The sequence below is a fragment of the Phoca vitulina genome, unplaced genomic scaffold (genome assembly GCF_004348235.1).
Source record: "Phoca vitulina isolate PV1807 unplaced genomic scaffold, GSC_HSeal_1.0 scaffold21, whole genome shotgun sequence".
Classification (NCBI taxonomy): Eukaryota; Metazoa; Chordata; class Mammalia; order Carnivora; family Phocidae; genus Phoca; species Phoca vitulina.
Genome location: NW_022589724.1, coordinates 32,459,943 through 32,484,247, shown reverse-complemented (window position 1 = coordinate 32,484,247; position 24,305 = coordinate 32,459,943). Strand labels below are relative to the sequence as shown.

Genomic DNA, 24,305 nt, shown 5'->3' with positions numbered 1-24,305 from the left:
ACATGCTCTCCGGCTTTGCTGCCGCCTGCCCAGGGGCCCATAAATCCTACAGCCTGCGGCCGGGGCAGCAGGAACCTGTTGCAAGAGTGGAAAGAGACCAGCTCGTGTATTGACAGGGACACAAAGCCGTGTCCCCACAGACGGACCGAGACTGAGCCGAGATGCTCCTGTCGGTCCCACTGAGAAACACCACGTGTGGAACTCAGGTGAGGCAATCCTCCCCACGGGGAAATGCTAGGAACATCTGTGAATGGGCTACTACGCCCTTACAGGGAGCCCCACCTTCCCTAGAGCGAGGGGTCCCCATTTAGCTCAAGAGCGAAGCTTTTGTACTTGCGGTGAACACGGATCAGTTTTGAGGCTGCAGCTCTTTCTGCCCACGGGTCTTGTCCCTGTGCTTTAAGAAAACCACCATTTGCCCCGAAAAAAAGAAAAAAAAAAAAAAAGGAAGAGAGAGAGAGAACAGATCAGTTTTGGGGGCTGTCAGGAGAATATTTCAGTAACAGATTGCCTCAGCATCTGAAAAACCCAGGAGACCCAGAAGGTACTTCCTGATGCCGTTAGGAGTGCCAGGCGTCCGTGGGCATTTTGGGAAATTGCAGCAGACACAGGACCCCAGCCAGCCAAGAGAAGAGGACAAGTGCAAGCTCAGTCTGCTCTCTGCGACCGGTGGGCTGCCCCTGCAGCCGTGACCTGGACATCCAGCCAGGGCCCTCCTTCCACCCCAAGCCAAGCGCTAAGTGACCGATGCCGCCAGGCTGGCCGAAGGCTGAGTTGATGTGAACACAATCGCCCTGTATCTGCTCCTGGCCGCGGTGACGCACTGTTCCTGGCACCCAAGGCGGGCAGCCCCAGCCGCGCCCAGAAGCCCGCCCCATTCCTACTGCCTCCACCCGGAATCTGTGTGTGCCCCTCAGGCCCGCAGAGCGAGGTCGCCTCCGGCCGGACCAGCCGGGTCTCCCTGCAATTGCCCCAGGGGACCCGAAGGAGCAGGTGGCCCAGGCGGCAGTCACTCGGGCGCGGTTCAGGGGCTCCTTTGTGGGGCGACCGGGCTGCCAAGGAAGTCGCGTCCTTGGGTCGCCTTTGGAGCTACGCCTCTGGGTTAAGGGGCATTGGGGATGTGGGGAACACAGGCGGGGCGGGGCGGGCGAGGAGGCCCAGACCGCGGGGGGCGGGGCCAGAGCCCAAGTTTACCCGCCGCGCGGCCAGGAGCTAGGTGACCGGGCGGCGGGGGCAGGGGGAGTGTCGCGGGGCGGGGCGGGGCGCGCCTCACCTAGCAGCTTCCTGGGCACGCTCGCTCCCCTCTCCGCCCCGGGCCGCCCCGCCCCTCCGCCGTCGCAATAAGGGGCGCGGGCGCGCGGGAGGAGGCCCGCAGTCGCCAGCCCACAGGTCGTCCTCGCGCCCGCCGGCCGGAGCCCAGAGACGGAGCCGGGCCAGCGCCGTCGGGGCTCCGGGACGCCGCCGCGGGGACGCGGTCGGGGCGCGGCGGGGCCATGGAGTTCTGGCCGTGGCTGACCGCCGCGCTGCTGCTGCTCCTGCTCGTCGTGCAGCTGAGCCGCTCGGCCAGGTTCTGCGCCAAGATCACGCTGTACTGCGCGCTCTGCCTCTGGGCCTCCACGGTGGCCGCGGTCATCTGCCTGCTGCGCCACCACGGCCGGACAGTGGAGAACATGAGGCAAGGGGACCTGGGGTGCGGGGGGGAGCGGCGGGGCGGGCGGGGCGCGGGGGCGCGGGGACTGCGCCGACCGGGGGGACCGCGGGGGGGGGGGGGGGGGCCGGCGCGGGGGGGGGGCGGGCCGCCGCCCGCTTCCGCTTTCCTAACTTTCTTCTCTCCTGTCCCTCCTTCCGCCCCGCCTGTGGCTCTCGGGGCTCTCGGGCGGCGCGCGCGGGTCCGCGGGACCTCACGTCACAATGTGCCCGTGCCCGGGCCCGGAGGCTCCGGCCCGGGCGCAGACACCGAGGGACTTCAAAAGGTCTCGGTCTCCAGCGCCGCCGCGTCCTTCCGCCCCGCCAAGGGCCCCGCGGGTCGCGCAGGGCGTTGGGGGCGCCGGCTGGGGGGTGGCGGAGCGGCCCTGGGCCGGCTGGGAGAGGCGCAGTCCTGCTCCACCCGCGGGGAAAGAGCGGGTCGGACTGCGGGGCTTGCCCCAGGGGGGCTTTGCTGGAGCACCGCCCCGGCCTGGAAGAGGCGCTTTAGAGCCCCGGGGGTCCCTGCCTTCTCTGCACCCCCTCTCACCCACCCGCACCTGTGATCGCCCCTGGGGCTGACTTCCTTTCCTTCCCTGCGGGTCCTGCTAAGAAGGTAGGAGGCTCCTGAGTGGGAAGGGTGGGTTTGGCCCCTGAGGTCCAGCCTCAGGGTGGAAGGAAGGGAGGGGTGGCTGGAATTTTTCTGTGGACACCTCCGTGAGCTGGGCAGTATGGTGTTGTGGGCTGGTGGGTGTGGGGTAGGGAGGTCAGGCCCGGCTGAAGAGTGGGGGGTCTCTTTGGGTCAGAGGCTAAGGGGCGGGGGCTTCTTCCTGCCCTGTCTCCCTGTGTCTGATCCCAGGGCGGCTGTTGGTAATATTTATCTCTGTGGCTTTTGCAACAGCTTCTTGGCTGTGGCCTGCCGTGAGGATACTGTGGTCCCTGAGGTCCCTGCCCCCTGTGTGGTTACAGGGCAGTGGGTGAGGGTTGCTGACTTCCCGCCCCCTCTGTCCTTGTCCATCCACACCAGCCGATGCTGCTGGGACTGGCCCACACGGCGTGGGCCCTCCAAGCCTTGTCTTTAGGGGTTTGTGGCTTTCCTACCCAGAGTAGGTGAGGACTCAGAGTGGAGCGTGCTCAGTGGGTCTGTGGTGTCCCCTGCCCACCACCAGCATGGCCCGGGCCAACATCCCAGGGAGTGCGGCGTTCCCCAGGGACAGCCCAGGTGTGGTCCTACTGGCTGTCTTCCCCGCATGGAGTGCCCCTGGGGAAGGGAGGACCTGTTTGCAGGGGGTTCCTCAAAGCTGGGCCCCCACCACTGCAGGGCAGGGATGCCTGAGGCCATGCACATCTCTGAAGGCCGGGCCTGAGTTGGGATCCTGGAGTCCCCAGTGGGCAGCAGGAGCCTCGGTTCAGCACTTGCTGGGGGCTGGCCTCTGAGCCGGAGGAGGGGTGTGGGTTCCGGGACCCACAGGCCAGTGGGCTTCTTGGAGGTGGTGCTGCCCTCCTAGAGCCAGGCCCGGGACGGCATGTGTGGTTCTGAGGCGTCAGGAGGGGGAGGCAGGGGGAGAATTGGCCCCAGAGCAGGTTTTCAGCAGAGGTGACAGAGCCAGGAGGCGACCCTCCTCTTCCCCCAACTGTGTCATCAGGTGGCCTCTTTACAAGCAGCTTCCTTGTCTTTTAAAAGGACTGACTCAGACTTCAAAGCTGCTTCCCAGGGGTCAAATCAGAAGTCACCAGGCCCTTTCTGATTTGGTGGCTGGACCTGGCAGGCTGGGGGGACAGGGAGGATGGGTGGAAGATGGGTGGAGGTGCCGGAGGGCTGAGCGGACGGGCTCCCTACCCCCTCCCTGCAGACCCCTCCGCAGAGGGGCTGGGACATGCCGTGGCCTCACTCAGCAGTCTTTCCCGGACCCCTGAGCACCCTGGCTGCTCTTCTCGCCAGCCCCGCCCTGACTTCTGGAAGGTGGCCCACCTCGCTCGACGCCACGGTGTCTACGCCCTCCGTCCTCACTGTGGGGCCGGGCATATTGTGTGCCTCATTCCTCTGATGAGGAGTCGGAGGTGCTGGCTGAAGCTAAGGCCTCCTGGCGCGGGGGAGGGAGGGAGGAGGCGGCTGCCTGGGGTCCCAGAGCTAAGACGTGGCGGAGCTGGGGTGCAGACCCCCTGGGAGGGCCTCCAGAGTGCGTGCTTCGTACGTTCCCTCTGTGCCCGCCAGCACTAGGGGCGGCGGTGCTGACAGGGACTGGAGCCCTGGGCTTGGGGTGCCGGGAGCTCTGCCGGGGGCAGCCCTGCTCTGCGCCCTCCCCTGCTTTGCTGCCTTTCCCTGGAGCAGCAGGGGCCCCTCCCCACGGGGCTCTGGGCAGTGGCCCAAGGAGGCTTTTGCCTGTTGGACTCCAGGTCCGAGTGTGCAGGGAACAGTGACGGGAACAGAAGAGCTGACCCTCTGACCCACTGGGGGCCCAAGACCAAGGATCCCTCCCAGGCTGGTTGTGCTCTCCGGGCTGGGCTACGGTGGAGTATTAGGCCCTGTTTCCTCGCCCCACGAGGCAGATGCCCTTAGTACAGCCATTTGACAGAGACAAGGGTGAAGCCCAGCTGTGTGTGTGAGGATTAGGTTCGGCTGCAGGATCGGGACCCCTAGCGACAGCAGCTTCTCCACGAGACTTTCTCGTGCATCGAAGGAGACCGGAGCTGGGCAGCCCAGGTCCTGCAGAAGGTTCCAGCTTCTCCATCCTGTGGCTCCACCACGCTCAGGGGCCGGTATGCATACACTACCGTGGCAGGGCCTCTGGGGGCTGGACGGCATGAGTCCATCGGAATGGCCAGGCCCTGGGTGGCAAGGCTCTTGGCTTCAAGGGAGGTGGGCTAGCGAGGCACTCCATTTGTGCAGCTCCTGAGGAACCTCAAAGAGGGAAGAATGGGCATTGTTTAGGCCGGAGGCCAGGGGGCTTATCGATGCTGGGTGGGATTTGAACCCAGGACAGCTCAGCCTCTTAACCAGTGCTGCCAGCTGCTGTGTGCTCCTGGGGGTGCACGGATGGGGACGGAGTGCATTCAGGGAGCCCTGTGGCTCATGGGGCTGGCAGGGGATCCCGGTTTTGCAGGAAAGTCTGCCTTTGTTTTTCTTGGAGTAGGATGGCCAGGGGCAGACTCCCTCCCCGGATGCGCTGCTGCAGGCCCAGAAACCAGAACTCCCCAGAGCCAGGGGATCCTGGGTCAGGACTGAGGGCTTGCTGGCCCCCCCTTCCGGCCCCCTGCTTTCACCCCATTGCCACACAGCCCCTCTTAGCACCTCCGGGCTTCTGGGCAGCTCCTGTCCCCTGAGCAGATCAATGGCTCTGTGTGGCCTTCCTGGCAGGGCTGCCCCCAGGTGGGCCCCACCCAGAACCCCCGCTCTCTGGGGCACATCCAGAGGGGTCTGGCTGAGGACTGGAGTGCCTCAGCTGAAACAGCCGCCCAGATCTGGGAGCAACCTAGCTCCAGGCCAGGGGCTGAGGGCAAAGGTCAGCAGGTGGCCACGGCCTGGCCTTGAACTTCCTTCCAGCTGCCTGGAGCCCGTGCTGGCTGGGGGAGGGGCGGGTGGCCTGGGGCACGTGTCCCGCCTACTTTGTGGATTCTTCTTATCTGCTTGTGACATCATCACTGTGGTTGCTCCCAGGGTCCCAGCCTCAACGGCTCAATCTCCACGCCCTTCCCCTTTTCACAGGCAGGAATGGAAGCTTAGAGGGGTTGGGGTCAAGGGCAATACCCAAGGTCATGGCGAGCGAGCTCACCCAGAGCTTGGGAAGGGCCTGGGGGTCCTCAGGCTGAACACGGAAGGTCCAAGGAGGCTGGCTGACCAGAGTGAGCCTGGGCTCCCGTGGGCGCTGGAAGGATCCGTGGTGTTTATAGCGCTCAGGCGGTCTCGGCGGTTCGTGACTGGGGTTAAATAGAGGGCTCCTGAGAAAGATCCAGGCAGGGCCAGCACATCCCATCGGCTTGAGGAACGGTCCTGCTCCGGGGGCCTTGAGGTGGGAAAAGGTGGTACCAGTCACCCATCTGGCCGCTGGTGGGTGCTTCTGGAATGCTGTGCCAGGCACTCAATGCACCCCCAGGCCTCTTGGGCTTCAGGTGGCCTTGGCTGCACCCCGCTAGCCTCCCTGGGGGTTTGGGGGCTAGAGGGGGTAGGGCAGCAGCCAGAGCTGTGTGCGCATGTCCCGGGGCCAGCGCCAGGGACACCTGCTCCAAGTTTTGGGGCCCTGGCTCCCGAGGGGGCAGCCCCCCTGAGCCCTGCGGCTGGTGGAGGGGCACTCAGGTAAGGTGGGCTGTGGGCACAGTGGGGCCGGTGCTCAGGATGGCGGCGGCTGCTGCGGGCTGGCTGAGGGCCGGCTGAGGGCCAGCTGAGGGCACGGCCGCCACCTCCAGTCCTGCGGGGCGCTGGGCGGGGTCTGCAGAGCCTCGGGGAAGGGGGAGGGATTTGCTTCTGCAATTCTGGAATGCCATCTTGCAGTCCTGGGTCTTCGCCCCACCCCACCCCACCTCCGGTATGCCCCTTGCCTGGCATTTTTCACTTGTTTTCCAAAAACCAGGTAAGGAGGTGGGTTCCGGCCCACCTTGGCTTCCCTGGCAGCCTGCCGTAGCCACCGCAGCTGGTGCGTGTTCTAGTCCGCGTGGACGCACTCCTCGTGTGAGTGTGCAGAGCACGCTGCTCCCTCCGGGCCGGCCGCCCTCGTGCTGCCCACTGCCGGGGGTCTGTGCACGGCATCTCCCATGGTCTATGGTCAATCCCTTATGTCAGATACACAAAGAAATCCAAACAGGAGAGAAGAGTCCTGGAGACGGATGGTGGGGACGGTCGCACAGCAGTGTGGGTGGATTTCACGCCACTGAACCGGACATTTAAAAATGATTAAAATGGGACACCTGGGTGGCTCAGTTGGTTAAGTGACTGCCTTCGGCTCAGGTCATGATCCTGGAGTCCCGGGATCGAGTCCCGCATCCGGCTCCCTGTTCAGCATGGAGTCTGCTTCTCCCTCTGACCCTCCCCCTTCTCCTGCTCTCTCTATCTCATTCTCTCTCTCAAATAAATAAATAAAATCTTTTAAAAAAATGATTAAAATGACAGGGCGCCTGGGGGCTCAGTCGGTGAAGCATCTGCCTTCTGCTCAGGTTGTGATCCCGGGGTCCTGGGATCGAGTCCCGCGGCGGGCTCCCTGCTCGGCCGGGACTGCTCACCCTCTCTCTCTCTCTGTCAAATAAATAAAATATTTTAAAAATGATTAAAAAGATAAATTCTATGTGACACATATTTTGCCACAATTTTGAAAGAGGGAAAGAGAAGCCAGCAGACGCCTCCAGCAGAGAGCAGGCGGTCCGCATCCAGATGTGGCTGGGGTCCTCCGCGGCAGGTAGGGGGCGCTCGCGACCGGCCAGTGCTGCACGGGGTGTCCAGGTCTCCGCCCCAGCAGGCTGCGGATCCCACCGCTACTTCGCCTCTCTCCCTAGCGGGGGACCTTCAGACGGTTTCAGATTTTTCTTTTTTTTTTAAGATTTTATTTTTAAGTAATCCCTATCCACCGTGTGGGGTGAGATCCCCCATGTGGGGCTCGAACTCACAACCCTGTGATCAAGAGTCGCAGCTCTGCCGTGGGAGCCAGCCGGGCGCCCTCCAGATTCTTCTAATTCAGACCACACGTGAGGATTGCAGGCCTGCCTCTCATAACTGCCTTAGGAGCAGATCCTGGAAGAGGGACCAGATTTCTTTCTTTCTTTTTCTTCCTTCCTTCCGTCCGTCCATCCTTCCTTCTTTATAAGATTTATTTATTTATTGAAGAGAGAGAGAGCACAAGCGGGGGGAGCGGCAGAGCGAAAGGGGAAGCGGACTTCCCACTGAGCGCGGAACCCGGAGCCCGACGTGGGGCTCGATCCCACGACCCTGAGATCACGACCTGAGCCAAAACCAAGAGTGGACGCTCAGCCGGCTGCGCTACCCGTCCGCCCCAGGACGATTTCTGCACGGCTTTGCCCAGGTGCTGCCAGCCTGCCGTCCCCCGGTGGCCGTTCCCAACATCCGGGCCAACCCCTCGTGTTACCGGTCTTTTCTTTCGGACCGAGCCAACCCAAAGGATGAAAACAGGGCTCTTGTTTCGATGTGCGTTGCTTTGATTTCTAGTGAGAGTGAAGATTTTCCATGTTTATTGGACATTTCCATCTCTCTCCTTTATAAAGTGCCGGCCGTGCCCTCTCCTTGTCCCCTCAAGCCTCACAGTGACTGAGAAGCTGGCTTTGTAGATGAGAAACGGGGCCCCGCAGAGGTGAAGCGGCCGGTGAGCTCGCTCAGCCTGTATCCGGGGCCTGCTGGGACACAGGTCCCAGGGCGGGAAGGGACAAATGGGCAGGTCTGGCCTGAGCAGGCCGAGGCCGGCAGGTCCAGGGAAGGATGGCCGGTCTAATCGTGCGACCGCGCCTCCCTGAGCCTCAGTGTCCCCATCTGCAGCATGGGATGATGGGAGAGCTGCCCTCCCACGGGGGTTCTGTTCTGTGAAAGGGGCAGCTGAGTGAGAGGCTGGCTTTCAGATCCAGAAGGACAGATCCCGAGGGATCCACTCCCAGGAGGCCTGAAAGGAGTCGGATCCACAGACGCAGGGGACAGGGGCTGGGGGAAGGGGGTCCGTGTGTAACGGGACAGAGTCCAGTCTGGGAAGAGGAGCATGTTCTGGGGACGGATGGAGGGGACGGCTCAGTGTGCATGCGCTGACGCCCCTGAGCTGTGCCCTGGACAGCAGTTAGAAGGGTACATTTTGGGTCATGTGCATTTTATGACAATTTAAAAAAAAAAAACGGAGTCTGGCTTTGAGCCAGCACTGAGTCTGCTGTCTTAAGGGCCGTCTCCGGGCCTGGGGCAGTTACTCACCCTTGTGTATAAAATGGGAAATCCCTCCCTTGCCGTGAACGCCGTTCAGGGGCTCAGATACCTGAGGGGCCGGGGTGCTGCCCAAACCTGTGAGAAGTGGAACAGTTCTGGGTCACTGGTGGGTCAGCCACCCCCAGGGGATGGGGCGGACTGGGGCCCTGCGGGGAGTTAGAGGGCTCTGAGCCTCGCCCCGCAGGCTGGCCCCTACTGGAGCCCGTCCCAGGTAGAGCCCTCGGCCCCGCGGCGTCCTCCAAGGCCAGCAGCGCCCACAGCCACTCACGCCCACCTGTGCTGCTCGGAGGCAGCCCCCGAAGGTCGCCGATGCCCTAGGGCAGCCCCCTGCAGGCGCCGGGGCTGGAAGGGCGTGGACCTCCAAGCGGGGGAGGCCCAGGCCCCTCACACCCTGGCTCCCCTCCTCTGCCTTCCCCTGGGGCAGGTCATTTGCGCTCTGTAGGCCCGGGAGAAGGGGACGGTGGGATTGCTCAGTAGGACAGGGGTGAGGGGCACAAGCCCAGCCTGGGCGCGCTCCTCTCATCGCGGGCGGCGCTCCCGCTTGTTCCTGAGCAGTCGTCAGCCCCTGCGAAGGTCTCCACTTGCTGTGGATGCCTTCTTCCCTGTGTGGCACTGCCCTGCAGGGTCTCCTTCCCCAGAGCCTGCGGGTGGGGGCCCGCCTCCTCTGCAGGGGTGCAGGGATCCCTCTCTCTCTGTTGGGTTTTATTTTATTATTTTTTGAAGATTTTATAAGTCATCTCGCCACCTAACGTGAGGCTCGAACCTATAACCCCGAGATCAGGAGTTGCATGCTCCCCCGACTGAGCCAGCCGGGCGCCCCTCCACATAGGGTTTTTCGTTGCTGACAGCTGAGAACCAGACCCAGCCCAGCCCTCCGGGGGCTCTCAGCCTCCAGTCCCCTTGCAGCTGCCCCTGGATGAGCCCGCAGGGGTGTGGGGTGAGGGCAGGGCCGCACGGCAGGTACTCGCAAAGCAGATGCAGCAGAGGACGGCCTCCCCTTTGCCAGGTGTCCACCCCTGGAGGCTTTGCACCTTTCTGTCCATGATCTTCCCTGTTCCCACCAGGGTGGCAGGAGACCCGGCCGCACTCGCTGACCCCTTGAGGGACAGGACCTGATGGCTCCTGGAGGGGAAGGTGAACTCAGGGTCCCGCCAGCTGCCCGCGAAGAGGGCCAGCCGGGGCTCCGTCTGCTGGGTCTGTTCCAGGCCAGAGCCCAAGACGGGGTGCAGGGCAGGGGGGCCCTGCTCACTGACATTCTCTCTTCTCAGGATCATCAGATGGTTTGTCTCAAAGTTTAAGTACATATTCGGCCTTCGTTTTGAGATAAAGGGTCTCCAGAAGCTGGAGGTGGACCACCCCTGTGTCATCATTTCTAACCACCAGAGCATCCTGGACATGATGGGTAAGCCAGGGCGCAGAGGGGTTGGTGGGAGAGCTGGCCCTTCCTGGCTGCAGGCCCGGCCTGGGACACTGCCCTGGTCTCTTGCGGGGAGAGGGAGGGGTGCTTCAGAGAGCTGGATCCTGGGCCCAGATGACCTGGTGGGAAAGGGGGGCTGACCCAGGCCAGGGAGACCCGTGCCTCCCTCCAGCCACATGACAAAGCTGTGTGTGCCTGATGCTGGGTACGGGCTCTGCCATCCTCACCCCAGCGGCTGGGAGCTCGGCTTCCCCGCTCCCTCTACAGGCGGGAAACAGGCCGAGAGGCCACATGACTTGGCCGGGTGGCCAGTGGGAAGGCATGACCCCGCCCAGGCCTGTTGGTGGTCCAGGCACAGGGCTGGCTCTCTCCTCCTTGGGGAGGTGGCTGCCAGGCTCTGAGCCCGACCCCTCCTGCCTGGTGCCCGTGGCCACCTGCAGGCCTGATGGAGGCCCTACCTGAGCGCTGCGTGCAGATCGCCAAGCGGGAACTGATCTTCTTGGGGCCCGTGGGCCTGATCATGTACCTCGGGGGCATCTTCTTCATCAACCGGCAGCACTCCAAGACCGCCATGACCGTGATGGCCGATGTGGGCAAGCGCATGGTCAGGGAGAACGTGAGTGTGGGGCTGCGGGACTGCTTGGCGGTGCAAACACTCCCACTCGGCGGTAGGTGCCCAACAGCACCTCAGCCCCCTGCCCGTGGAAATGTCGGGAGCCGAGCCTCCGCATCCACGCATTCGCGGTGGTGGCCTCAGCTGACAAGGGAGGCTCCTTAGGAGGGGGCGGCCCAGCCCCCCCCCCCAGCTACAGCTGCCTCCCGTCTCCCCCACAGCTCAAAGTGTGGATCTACCCTGAGGGCACGCGGAACGACAATGGAGACCTGCTACCTTTCAAGAAAGGCGCCTTCTACCTGGCGATCCAGACCCAGGTGCGCCAGGGCACTGCCCTCCTAGCGGGGCAGGGAAGCGGGTCCAGGTTGGCTTAAAGCCGAAGGTGACGGCCTGGTCAGGTTGGGGCCACTGGGGCTCGGGGACCACCTCCCACTGGGCGGGCACAGGGCCTCCTCACCCCTCCAATACCTGGTTTCTGGCCTGCTGGGAGGGCTGTTCTTTGGGCCCCTTCGCCCACTCTGAGCGCCAAGGCTGGTGCTGATCGGGTCCAGCACCCAGCTTCGGCAGCCCCCTTGGTAGCTGGCCAGCAGGGGTCCCCAGGGGAGGCAGCGGCGGCAGGCCTACTTACTGGGCTCTCTGGGGAAGGCTGAGTGCTTGCCCAGTCCTGCAGAACCGTGGGCTGGGGCCAGATGAGCAGGGCCTGGGGGGTGGCCCGCACAGAGCGAGCTGGGTCTCTGCGGTGGGCCCCTCTACTTTCCTGGTCCTTGAGCTCCAGGGTGCCATTTGTCCCGGGAGGTGCTTGGGGGTGACGTCCGTAGAACTGGGGGTGCATCCATCCCCGGGGCAGTGTCTCCTGGTGGCTAAAGGTGCTCTGTCCCACTCCTGGTCCTGTGTTGGGGGAGTTCGTGCAGGGAAAACTCATCATCTGCAGCCGGGGGGAGGGGCTTTCATCCTGCCCGGTTAGGGTCTGGGCGGTGCCTGGCAGGGGTCTGCTCTTGGCCCTCCCCCTGGCACAGGTGGCCTCTAGCGCCCCCTGCTGTCTGGCCCTGAGCAAGGCGGGGTGAGCCCTCCTTCCAGAGGCTCCCAGCTCACGCCCCTGTGGGGTCGTGGGAGCAGCGGGTGAATGGGGTGGAGGAGCCTGGGCTCTGAGCTCTTACCCCCTGGGCCTGCGGCCCCTCCAGCTGGGAGGTGGAGGGCACCCCTGCCGCATACCTGGGGCTGATGTCCTTTCCTTTTGCTGGTGGTATGGGACACGGGGCTCGTGGGAGAGGAGAGAGGACGCTGCAGAGGCTCTGGTGGGGCTGGGGTAGTGCAGCCTCAGCCAGGAGACGGGACAGCATTCCCTGTCCTCTCCGCTGCCCTCCTCCCTGTCTCCCCGGGGGGCCTCCCAGCCTGTCACCTCCCTGTGTTCCAAGTCTGTGTCCCTGCTGCTACCAGGGAGAGGCTCCCTGACCGCCAGGGTTAATGATCAGCCCCAGGGGCCGTTTCTGACCCTGGTGTCTCCCAGGAATACCAGCAGACCCCGTCCCCTCCCTGGCTACAGCTGCCCCCTGCCTCCCCAGGATGGGGGAGGGGTGGGCAGAAGGACCTCCGTAACCTCCAGCTAAACTGTACAGGGCCCTGCCCCCCGCGCAAACTTAGGACCCAGTGGGGGCACAGATGTGAGTCATAGGGACATGTGCCGGCCCAGGAAGGCTTCCTGGTGAAGGGGATGCTTGAGTGATGATGTGTAGGATGAGTTTATGGAATGCTGGGGGCAGCTATAGCCGGGGAGGGGGCAGGGCCTGCTCGTTTTCCTGCAAGACTCCAGGGTCAGAAATGGCCCCTGGGGGTGATCATTAACGCAGGGCATGAAAGGTGTCCCAGGCCCCGGGGTCATGCGTGGAAGGGGCCTGAGGCAGGTCACCTTGCCTGTCCTGTAGCCGCAGGCACTCCCGGGACCTCGTTAGGCAGAAGGCAGGCAAGTGGCAAGGCAGGGCTCCCCCCACCAGCTCATCCTTGGGGCTCAGGGTGGGCTGGGGTGGGCTTCCGTGTGTCCTCAGGCGCCACGGCTTCTGTCCACAGGTGCCTATCATCCCCGTGATATACTCCAGCTTCTCCTCCTTCTACAACCCCAAGACGAAGCTCTTCAGCTCAGGTAGCACCCCACCACCTGGGCACACCCGCGGGGGATCTCATCCTCAGTCACGGGGACGCCCAGGCCCCTCGTAGGGTAGTTCCCCTTTCTGGGTGGTTCCTGTAGGCCAGTGATCGTTTGGTGAGTGAAGGAAGGAAGGGATCTGGAATCCCAGCAGAGGGAGGGTTAGGTGCCTGAGTTCACACACATAGGCCCGAGCTGGGCAGCAGCCTCCCGGGTAACCCCACGCCCACCAGCCGTGGAGCTTGGGGCCACTACCCTTCCTTCCAGATCCCGAATGTGGGCACCTGGTGCCTGGGTAAGAAGGTGGGGTCAAAGGTTGAAGGGCAGAGGGGCGGGGAGGGGAGGAGCCAAGCTGTGTCCCCCCCGACCCCCATATCTGAGACTCTTGGCCCCCCAGACCATGGTGGAGGATGGAAGTAGAATGGTGGGTGTGGGTGCCTGGGAGGAGGCGGGGGGCACCTTCTGGGGGAGGAAAGTTCTGTACCTTGGGTGGAGCTGGCAGGGGAGTATATAGCTGTCAGAACCTACCAAGCGCGGACTCAGGAGCTCTGGGTTTGGTTGTACTGATTATTCTGTTAAATACCAACCACCTGAGACCAGGGTGTCCAGGGACGGCCGGTAGGTGGCCGAGGAGGAGGAGGAAGGGGGTTCAGCTGGTGCCGGAGCAAGGACAGGCCGCAGCTTGGGCGCCAGGACAGCGGGCACGGGTGGGGGCCCCAGGCCACTGATGCTCCGCCCCCAACAGGAACGATCAAGGTGGAGGTGCTGGATGCCATCCCCACCAGTGGTCTCACTGTTGCCGATGTCCCCAGGCTGATGGATACCTGCTACCAGGCCATGAGGACCACCTTCCTCCGCATATCCAAGACACCCCAGGAGAACGGGGCGACTGCAGGGCCTGGTTGCCAGCCAGCCCAGTAGCCGAGGCCTGGGGTGGGGCAGGACCCGGGGACAGGATGGGGCGGGCCGGGGACAGGGCTGGCTGGAGAAGGGACAGACGGACCTCTTTCCCTGCCCTGGCTGCTAAATATCACTGTGTCCCGCTCCCGAGGATCCACCCGCTTTCATTCGGGCTCTGGATGCAGGAGGCTGCCTCCTGTCATTGGCCTCGGATGTCCCCCCAAAAGGAGAGTCAGCTGGAACCTTCCCTAGAAGCCCACACTTGTGCCTCTCGGACTCGGGAGCAGGCGGAGGACCAGCTGGGCCGACAGGCAGGGCCTCGGACGAATGGCCAGGGCTGAGACGCTCCACCCTCCTGCCCGGGCCTGTGGGGTGTGGAGGCCGGCTGGGTGGCCGGCCCCCTGGGAGAAACGGGACTCTGCGGGGGGGCAGGGGGGGCGGCTGGACACCCGGTCTTGTGCAACCTGGGCCTCAGGGAGAGCCACACAGCAGAGGTCCTTGCTCCGCTGGCCTTGGGAGCAAGCCGGCCGAACAGGCACTGCACGCCGTCGGTGTTTTTTAATAAATGAACCCTCGGAAGCACCTGGTGAGCTGTGGTCACTCGGGGTGGGCGGGGCGGTACAGCTCTCAGGGCTGTCCTCGCTGCCTCCAGGGGGCACTCCATGCCCCCTGCAGTGCCCCCCTCCAGGGCCAGGCCCGTGATCATCCTGCGGTAGTTTTCCAGGGGTGGGGATGTCCCCTGAACTGGGCGGCGGGCACGCTGGGGGTCAGATTTGCTCTCTGGCCGCCGGCCGGAGCTTATTACCGAGAGGCCAGACTCACCGTCGCAGAAACCACCGGCTCTAGCCCCTCGTGGAGAGGGAGGACCAAGACCCTGCATAGGAGGGCCCAGTGTGGCTGGAGCCCTCCTCTGTGCCCCACGCTGCCCCTCTGCCCTCCTGCCAGCCAGCAGGTGGCCCCCATCAGCCTCAGGATGCCCTCCAGAATCCACCAAGGACACAGCAGTGCCTGAACCTTCATTTTATTCTGACACGGAGCAGAGGTGCCCCCAACATGCTGCCCGGCGAGCAAGACCCTCGTACCTCCCCTGAGCCACGGCCCCCCTCACTGGTGCTGGCCGGGCTGGGGCTGGGTCACACCCAGGGGGACCCCTCCTCCCGCCCCGCCGTGGCGCGAAGTCCCCCTCCGGCCCGACCTAGCGCAGTGGGCAAGGCTCCCAGTAGCCAGGGCCAGGGGCCCGGGCCGCCTGTTACAGCTCCTTCTCGCAGGAACCTGCGGACGGACAAAGACTGAGGTCAGAGGCCGCGGCTCCCCACCACCTTCCTTCCCCCAGGTCCCAGGCTCCCGGGTGGCACTCACAGGACCCCAGCTGCTCCTCCAGGAGGGAGATCTGCTCACTCAGAGAGTCGATGCGGTCCAGCTGCTGGAGGGAATGCGCCAGGAGGCTGCTGGGGTCCGGGAGCCCGTGCTCCAGGGCCCTCGAGGCCAGGCTATGTAGCGGGGCCAGTACCAGCTGCAGCTTCTGTGGGCGGAAGGGACCCTCTCTGTTCCACAAGGCTTTCAGGGAACCCTGTGGCCTGTGAGGGCTCTGCAGGGCCCTGGACGTCCACCAGAGGGAGCGTCTGTGCCAGGAGAGCCGGGGGCACGGGCCAGTGGACACCTCGTGACCCGCCCTGCAGTGGTCCCCAAAGCCTGGGGTCCCGGGTCAGAGGGGCTGGGGGGGAACCAGAGCTTCCAAGGGGTCCTCAGGCCAACGGCCCCATAGAAAGGCCGCAGGGACAAAGGTAGGTAGGGGTGGGCTGGACCTGGCTTCAGGCACTCTGCTGCCTGTGGGGGGGCACGGCCAAGCTTGGCCCTCCTGTCCTGGGGGCCCCGGGCCTGCTAGCCCTGCCTGGCCTGGGCTGTCAGTGCCCAGGAGGCCTCCTTCCCGGGGCCACCCCCACGGAACCCCACAACCACCCTGAGGGTCTGAGCTACACCACAGGAGACGATGGGCGGGGGGCAGGCCTCACCTGCTCCAGCACGTCCACCCTTGACCGAAGTCTCTGCACCTCCTCCTCGACTGCGCTGTCCACGCCTGGGGAGATCCCAGCCCTGATCAGGCAGGCCCCGCTCCACACCCCACACCCCAGGCCGGCTTCTCCCCATGCAGAGGCCTCTCGGCCTCGGCCAAGCGCAGGGCACAGCCGTGGAGACCGGGCTCAAGCCCCACGCCCATTCTAGGCAGCGAGGCTGGCCTGAGGTCTGGCAGGCGGCCCGGCCACGTCAGCACGCCCTGACCCGGCAGGTGCGCCCTGCCCCGCCCCTCGGCGCCAAGGTCCCCGCGGTGCTGAGCCGTCCAAGCCGAGGTCCACGTCGAGCTCTTGGTGCCAGGCTGCCGACAGCGCATTATTACTCACGGTACGAGTTTGAAGTGTCACAGCGCGTACCAAAAGTAATAATGTCCCGTCGTCAGCGGAGGTGTGGCGTCTCCTGGCTGTGGGGGCAGGGACACGGAGAGGACCCCGGGGCATGTCTTCCACTCTCCCGGCTGAGATGAGCCCCCTCTCGGCAACCCTCCCCCACAATGCCCCCAAGAAAGCAGCACCCATCTGTCCACTGGGGAAGATGCCCACTTATGCCCGGGTTAGGGAGATGGCCTGCAGCCCAGGGCGGGAGGCCCCCCGGCAGCCCCCACTGCACCCAGCACAGATGTGCAGGGTGATGCCCACCCCCTCCCCAGGCCCTCCCCGGCCCTCCTCCCAGGCACGGCAGCAAGGATGGGGGGGCATGTGGGAAGTTTACCTGTTGTGGGGTTCGGGGCTACCCTGGGGGCCCCTGTCTTGGGCAGGCAGAGCACACCATCTGCAGATGGGCTGTGCCCTTCCCAACACTGGCACCAGTAACTACCCGCGGTGTTGACGCAGTGCTGGGGACAGGTGCCCCCTCTAGCCCTGCACTCGTCCACGTCTGCAGAAAAAGGGGTGTCAGCTAGGGAGTGGCACCCACAATGAGCCCCCTCAACACCCGCCTGTTCGTGGGCCACCCCCGACACCCAGCGAGGGGCCCAGAGGACCCTTCCCCTCCGGGAGGACGGGAGGCAGCCTCACCTGTCTGGCAGGTGTCACCCTGCCATCCTGCAGGGCAGTGACAGCGGCCTGGCTGGACACAGCTCCCTCCGTTCTGGCACGGTGGCTGGCATATTGCTGTTGAGGGGGAGGCCTGTCACAAACGGAGAGGGGTCCCCAGGGCCCTGCAGGGGGGCAGCCGGGGAAGGGGTGCCATACGGCAAGGAGGCACTCCACTCAGGTGAAAGCTGCAGGGGCTCTGCCCGGGTCTGCGGGGCCCCGGGGAAGGCCCTGCACCTCTCACCTGCTCCACAGGCCCTGGGGAGCCCGCCGGTCCTCTTCCAGCCGGGGCAGCAGGCGTAGCGAGGCCTGGGGGTGGCCGGCCCAGGGCTGCGGCGGTAGGCAGTCCTGTAGATGGTCCTGTGGGGTGGGTAGGGGCAGGGAGTCATCAGCAGTACTGGCCGGGCTCCCCAGTTCCTCAGCCCACCTTCCCTCCCTGGGCACTGGGCCCCTGGACGCCGAGGGTGCTCCCTACCAGCACTGCTCAAACCATGGGCAGCCTCCGAGTCCTGGACTCCCGGCCCCTCCCCTGCGCAGGTGGGGAAGGGGGTGCTCACCAATGGGGCTTTACCGACCCCTCCTTGGCCTGCCAGCTTAGTGAAAGGGGCAGGGAACAGGGCCCCGCCCCTCGATGGGCCCCACCCACTCCGCCCCCACCTTCTTGGACAGCAGGGGGATATCCCACAGGAAGGTCTCCGAAAACCCCACAGACCACGAAATCTCTTTAAGCCACGTTTCCACGGCTGAGCGCCGGAGGAGACCCATGCCCCTCATGCTGGCGGTCGGCTGGGCGCCGGGGCGGCCTGGGGGTGCGGCATCTGTGACCGTCGGGGGCTGTCATGGGGGGAGGGGTGCCCACCGGAGCTCAGGGGCAGGTTCTGGCGAGGCAGGGATCATCTCAAATGGCTAAGAACTTATAGCCAGCACCCCGAAAGCAGAGGGTAGCAGACAGGTTGGGCGAGCCCCCCCAAAGATGAGGGGGGAGGAGCAGGACGGGATGACGTCTGAGGTTACTACAGCCACATCCTGGGACCGAGGCTGCCCGAGTCAAAACAGGCATCAGCCTCCGCCATCCACTTGGACGTGGGCCCGGGTTTCCCACCTTGGGGTGCACGGCCCTCCTGGGGCTCAGGGCTGAGGTGTGGCAGGCGGGGGAGCTGCGGGGGGCAGGGGGCGCTCACCGGTAGGTGCTGCAGGCTCGGTGCCCGTCACAGGTGGTGAGGAAGGGCTGGTACACTCGCTGCACGAAAGACTCTGACTCGGGGCCCCTGGGAGCCCCGATGGCGCACACCCTGCGGCTAAAGAGGTGGGGGCACCGGCAAGTCAGTCCCACAGCTCCCCGCCCAGAGCCCACAGTCCTCCAGGCCTGGAGCCAAGGGAGCCAAGAATCTGGGGAAGGGGCTTCCCAGCGTCACCACAGGAAGGACCCTCAGCAGAACCGCAAGGAAGAGCCATGCCCCCCACCCCCAGTCCTGGGGGTGGCCTGAGGGCTCCTGGCTGCCCACCCCCACCGCTGCAGCACCCAGAGGCCCGAGTCCCCCACGCTCTGACTCACCCAGGCCGGAAGACGTGCTCAGTGCCACCCACTGCCAGCACCAGGAACCACACCAGCAGCAGCTCCCTGGAGGTGAACATGGCCCGTGTCTGCAGGGGGGATGGCCTTCTCCTCAGGGGGGCCTGAAGCACAAGGCACCCCCATAAGCCCCTCTGCAGATCCCTCCTTGAGCCCGTGCCTCTGCCAGAGCCCGGTCCCTGGCTCTGGGACACCTGCCCAGCTCAGCCGCTTTGCTAGGGCCTCCCACTGCAGCCTCGGGCCCGCAGGAGCCCCCAAGGGCCGTGGCAGCCGCCCCCTCCTCCCACCGCCTCACAAGGGAGGCCAGCCCTCTGCCCCGCACAAACAGCCCAGAACCCCAGAAGGGCGAGGATGCAGCAGCTTGGTCCGGGTGAGCCTGAAGGCAGCCGCAGCTCCAGCAACGTTCACTTGGGAAGGTGGGGGCCCAGGGGGAGCCTCTGGACCAGTTCTCCCTCCCCTGGCTGGATTTAGTGCCCTCGTGTCGTGGCAGGGTGGTCTCCCAGCCCAGTGTGCCGACCGGGTGGTAGTGGGCAGAGCTGGAACCCAGCCCAGATGGCTTGGTCCTTCTGGCCTTCGGTGTCCTCATCTGCCAAATGGGGAGCCAGCCACGGGGGTGGCATGGGAGTCTATGAGGGGGTGCAGGAGCTCAGCATGAGGGGCCATATGGTCCTTCTGAGTGCAGCAGAGCCTGCGTGGGAGGGGGTCACTCCTACCCTGGGGTCTGACTGGTCTGCTCCAGGGCTCCCGGGACTGGGCGGGGGGGGAGGGGCCTGGAGCAGCCCTCCCCACCCCACATGCCAGTGGAGCCAAATGCCATCCCTCTCTTCTGGGGATGGACACCAGGGACCCGGGAAAGCATTCATGGGAATGTGGGAAAACCCAGCCCAGAATTAATGGTCCGCAACGCGCCGAGGGGCCTGTGAGGTGGGGGGAGGGGGAGGTGTCCACATGTGCGGCCAAGCATCTGGGGAGACGGGGAGCTCCAGGCACCGCACCCGAGGCCCCCAGGGGGCGGGGTTCCGCCCAGGTGGGCAGCCCCTGGCCCTGCAGGGCATCCAGCAGGAAGGACATGGAAGACAGCTGGACTTCCGTGTGGCAGGACGTAGAATCAGGGTAGGGGCGCCCCCTTCTCTGGGACTCGGTTTTCTCAAAGACCCCACTACGGTGTCAGAGGCCCCTCCTCCAGCTGACAGCTGGTCCCATCAGGAGTGACCCCTGTGAGCAGTTGCTGAGCCCTCAGGCCTGCCAAGCCCAACCCCCAGGGGAGAGTGATACCATGATGGGTCTGCAAAGTCGGCTGGGAGTGGGGTCCTTGCTCTGGCCCACGGCCCCATGTGAAGTGGAAGGCAGCTGGAGGAGAGTCCTTCCTGCACCCCCTGTTCACTGTGGTGGCCCAAGAAGGGAAGCCAAGGTGTTGGGACTTAGTTTGGGGGCAGGGGCATGTCCTGTGAGCCAGCTTGGGAAGAGGACCCCTGGGAGTGGACCCTGGGGGGTGCACACTATTAGGGGGCACTCCTGGGGGTCTAGGCAAGAATTGAAGGGATGGGAACAGGTGACACTGGGGAGCAGACCCTGGGAAGGCAGAGGTGGCCCCAGGGCCCGGGGGGCTGGGCAGAAGCACATGTGCTTGCTTGCACTCGGTGCCCCGTTGGGGGAGGCTCATCTCTTGCAGATGTAACTGTCCCCCCCCCCCCAGGTGTCCACCCCAGCACCTCCCCTACTCATTGACAGCGGCGTCAAAGGGGATCATGCTTTAAGAGAGGAGAGACTCAGTATTTGAAGCCAGGCTTTCTCCTGGGCCAGCGGAGGCCCATGGCGCTGCCCAGCCTGTGCTGGGCTGGCAGAGTCTCATTTCCCTTTGCAGCCCAGCTGGGGCGGGGGTGGCCGCAGCGCCTCAGGTCGATAAGCAGTAATGTCCCATCCTCCCCGAGGGTCAGCAGGAGCCCAGCCCACCACCTTCCCTCCCACCTGCCCGCGCTGCATCTCCGCAGCGCCCACCCCGGAGGGCTGGGTCCGCAGAAGGAGGGGCCTGACTCGCCGCAAAGCGGCGGCCGGGGGCTCCTCCCCTTCCACCGGGAGGGGTGCTCTGGACGTTAGGACCCTGGGAGGACGGAAAGGCGGGGTGACAGGACATTGGGGAAGCGTCCTCTCCGCCGCCGGCCCCAAGCCTCCCCTCCCCCTGCACGCCGGATCTGTGGGGGTGGGGGTGAGGATGGAGAGAGACACGGGGTCTGGGGCCTGCGAGGCCCTGAGCCAGGCCCTGGGGGACGCTCAGGGCCCGGACGCGGGTGAGGGGCTGCGGCGCCCCCGGCCCCGGCCCCCCGCGCGGCCTGGCTCGTCGCCTGTTACCGGCAGGGGGCGCCCTTTCCGAAGGCCGCTGGGCCCATTCTCCGGACCCGGCGCAGGATCCGGGCAGGGCTGGGGGTCGTGTCCCCGCGCGGCAGCCCCGGCGCCCCCGGCCCGCTCACCTCTCGGCTCCCCGCGGTCGCTCTGCGTCGCCCCCCAGCTCCGCGCGCGCCCAGGCCCCCGACCACCCCCGCCCCCAGCGCGCGGCGAGCAGACCCCGCCCCCGGCGCTCCCCGCGCCCCCCGGCCCGGCGCTCGCTCCCTCCGCACTCACCGCCCGAGCCGGGCGCGCACGCGCCGCCGCCGCCGCCGCCACCGCGCGCCGAGGGGCCCCAGCCCCGCCCGCCGCCCCCCCCCCACCCCCCCCCCGGCCCGCCCCCGGGGGGCTCTGAGCCCCCCGCCCGCCCCCATTGCGCAGATGGGGACACTGAGGCCCGCGGCGGACGGCGCCCCGCGGGCAGGGCAGTGAGTCAGCCGGAGCCCAGGACTCCAGACGCGCGCCCGCCTGAGCGCGCCGCCCCTCCCGAGCCCGCGCCGAGGCCCCGCAGCAGGACGCAGGGGACGCAGGGCTGGGACGCGGGTCAGGTGCCCGGAGGCCGCGTGGGGAGCCCGCTCTCGCCGGGGGGAAGGGGGGCGGGTTCTCGACCTCCCAGGCTGAGCACCAAACCCTGCGGATGGCCATCTCCACGGGGTGGCCGGCTCACTAGGCACCAGGGGCTCTAGCTGACCACTACCTTGCAGTCACCGTAGGGTGAACATAATGACCCCCAAGGCTCGGGCACCCCGTATTTACACGAGATCACACAGAGCTGTGACATGGCAGAGCCTGGCTGGATCCTAGGTGCGACCTCCCAACCAGTGTGCCCGCTTAGGGGCTCTGCAGGACTCCCACTGGGCACCCCCCTTCGTTCAGGACAGTCAGGACCACCCCTGGGTGTCCCGTAGGCCCCCAGGGAGTCCCTCTGGCCCTGTGGCCACCACCGGGGACTCCTGGGCTCCATTTCTGCATTTGTCACCCGGGCTAAAGCAGTCCCTCGTGGCAGCAGTGCCCACCAAGGGAGGTGGCGGGAACCAGGTGCAGGCACGCCCCACCCGGGGCCTCTAGTATTATTTCGGTCACGTCCACACCATGATTATCACGGCCCTCATCATGTGTGAGGTGCGGGGCCTGCCCCCCTCAGCGGAGCCCAGGCCCCGGTCACCTAAGTGCACGTGTGTATAGAACGTTCCCAGGCCCAGCCGGACGCCCTGCTCGTGCCCAGAGCATCTGAAGCTTGCTGTGGGACTCACCTGGGGAAGGGGGCTCTGTCATCCCCTGGACAGCGGTGGCCGCTGCTCTTCTGGCTGGCGGGGGCTCCCTGCACTTCTCTTGTGCCCGAGTCTGCAGGTCAGAGACGTAGTGTGGGTTAGCTCACCGCCTTGGTCACCCTGATGTCCAGGGGCTGGGAAGGGGGCCAGGCTCCCTGCCCCTGGGGGGCCTCAGCCTGCGCGTGGCCTAACAGGCCTCCACCCCCATGATGGCCGAAGCCAAGTGGGTCTTTCCATGTTCTGCCTGTGGCTCACACCCTCAGCCTCGAGGGAGAGACACACCTGCTTGGGTCCCAGGAGATGGGGATGGACAGACTGCTGGGCATGACGCTGAAAGTCTGCAAAGCCCAGGGTGCTGGGCTTTTTGGGGGAAGGGGAGGGCTTCTTGCAGAGCCGGTAGCTGTGGGCTGTCAGGCTAGGGCCCACTTTGGTGCGTGGGAGCTAAAGGACGGGAGGGGACCCAGATGGCTGGACAGAAGCCCCCACAATGAGAGGGCCCTGGAAGTCCCCGGCAGATGGTCTGAGGGCAGCTGGGGTGGCTGTGGCTGGGACACCTGTAATCGTGAGAGCGGGGTCCTGCCACTGAAGCACTTCAGGTCCCCTGGCCCCCAAACCCGAGCGGGGCAGCCCTCACTCAGACCCAGGCAGTGAAAGTTAAGAGCCAGTCCTAGGCGAGACCTTCCTCACCCAGTCCCCTGCCCCCATCCTGTCCCTGACCCTCTGAGCCCTGCAGCCTAGCTGGGTCTCTGGTCCTCACTCTGCTGCTAACCCCGGGCTGAGGCCTCATGTTCTGCTTCTTCATCTGAGCCACGGGGCTCCCCAGACAGACTGCTGCCGTGGCCGTGGCAACACAGGAGCGGCGGGAGCCGAAAAGGCCTCCACGTGGGCTGGGGGGGCTTTGGGTGGGGACTCGGGCACTCTGGGCGGGGGGGAGAGGGGGAGCAGGGGCTCTCCCAGGGTCCGAGGTGGGCTGTCCCTCTGCCTGAGGACCCCACCCATGCCCCCGAAGCCAGCCCAGCAGGAAGTGGGGGGCTCCCCTGGTCCCGTGTGCTGTGCGCCCAAGGAGTACGGCTCATCCTGGCTGCAGGGTTGGCTTTGGGCTTCCTCTGCATGAAGCCCCCTCTGCCTCCCCTCCAGACCCACATTGGGAGTGCTTGCCCACCCTTGGGGGATGGCCCTGGGACCCCCGGCTCTGAGAGGAGAGCCGAGCCAACCTTAGGGGCCCCTCCAGGATGGCAGAGACGGCCAGGAGGGTGTGTGGAGGGGAAGGCCACAGGCCGCATCCGGCTTCTCCTCTCAGGGGTCACAGTAGCTGCTGGGCCACCCAGGGCTAAGTGTCCCTGTCGGGCAGGCCAGAGTTGGTCTAGACTGGGCCATCCGCAACGGGTGCCCTTGGCCAAGGGTCCCGAGTGTCCTCCATGCAGTGGGAATGGCACCATTAGGGAGAAGAACGAGATGGTGCCCGGAAAGCAGGGTGCAGAGCGGGCGCACCCAGGCGACACGTGCTGTGGTCCGAGGGTCGGTGGGAGCCAAGGGGGCACCCGCCCTGCTCGGCCCGCTCCCTGCCCCCCAAGGCCACCCCTGCCATACCTGATACGGCCCGGGCCCAGGCTTGGCCACGGCCCCCATCGCGGCCTGCTCAGCCCAGAGGTGGATCCTCCCCATCTCCGGCCGCCCCAAGGTGCCTCCGGAGGCCGCCTGCCTGGCCTGACCACTGGAGCTTCCAGCTGGGCTGTGTGGGACAGCCGGCTCAGGGCAGGGAGGCTCCTCCCGGGGCGAGGAAGGGCGGCTTTTTATGCTCCATCCCGTGTAAATCAGGATTGGGATGGGCCCTTCCCGGCCGGACTTCCTGTGTGTGTTCCTCGCTGATAACAGGGAGCTGTCAGCGAACAAACAGGAGGCCCAGGGACGGGTGGGGGCCATCAAGGGGGTGGCCTGGCCGAGCTGTGGGCAGGGGTGGGGGAGCGGTCCCCTGGGATTTCAGAGTCTAACTCCAAAGCAGCCAGAGACCAGGCACAGGCCCGGCTGGCGACCCTGGGACCCGCTGGTCTCAGCGTGTGACGGAGGACGTGGCACACTGGGAAGCCACCTGCTGGGCCCCTTGGCCATGTTACTGGAGCTCCACAGGAGGGACTGTTTGTTCTGTGGCCCTGGACTCTCCCCCAGGGCAGGCACCTGCACCCCCAGATATGTATGCCCAGCGTGGGAATCTGGAGGGACCCCCACCCTGGGAGGGGGCACCCAGCCAGAAGAGACCTGGGGATGGGCAAGGTAGGCTGGTGGTCAGAGAACAGCCTGCTGCATGCGTCCCTGGG

The 24,305-nt window shown here is 65.6% G+C and overlaps 2 protein-coding genes across 6 annotated transcripts; one reads left to right on the top strand and one right to left on the bottom strand.

The window, feature by feature from the left end:
* Positions 1-1,420: 1,420 nt before the first annotated feature.
* On the top strand, positions 1,421-14,233 carry AGPAT2 (1-acylglycerol-3-phosphate O-acyltransferase 2). Its single transcript, XM_032419087.1, has 6 exons — positions 1,421-1,675; positions 9,856-9,989; positions 10,445-10,620; positions 10,839-10,934; positions 12,682-12,754; positions 13,503-14,233. The coding sequence occupies exons 1-6, from the start codon at positions 1,494-1,496 to the stop codon at positions 13,676-13,678; spliced, it is 837 nt and encodes a 278-aa protein (XP_032274978.1). The 5' UTR covers positions 1,421-1,493; the 3' UTR covers positions 13,679-14,233.
* A 409-nt stretch (positions 14,234-14,642) lies between these two features.
* On the bottom strand, positions 14,643-23,745 carry EGFL7 (EGF like domain multiple 7). Of its 5 annotated transcripts, none has more exons than XM_032418963.1 (10): positions 23,581-23,745; positions 21,973-22,063; positions 18,320-18,441; positions 17,946-18,062; positions 17,009-17,124; positions 16,747-16,842; positions 16,442-16,606; positions 15,670-15,734; positions 15,017-15,179; positions 14,643-14,929 (listed from the first exon to the last, which is right to left on the bottom strand). In XM_032418963.1, the coding sequence occupies exons 3-10, from the start codon at positions 18,397-18,399 to the stop codon at positions 14,907-14,909; spliced, it is 825 nt and encodes a 274-aa protein (XP_032274854.1). In that variant the 5' UTR covers positions 18,400-18,441; positions 21,973-22,063; positions 23,581-23,745; the 3' UTR covers positions 14,643-14,906. The 5 variants fall into 5 exon arrangements, 4 of the variants coding, with proteins under 4 accessions (XP_032274854.1, XP_032274852.1, XP_032274855.1 ...); XM_032418961.1 differs by having other exon boundaries at positions 16,747-16,858; positions 18,320-18,385; XM_032418964.1 differs by lacking the exons at positions 21,973-22,063; positions 23,581-23,745 and adding an exon at positions 20,957-20,990.
* Positions 23,746-24,305: the final 560 nt, after the last annotated feature.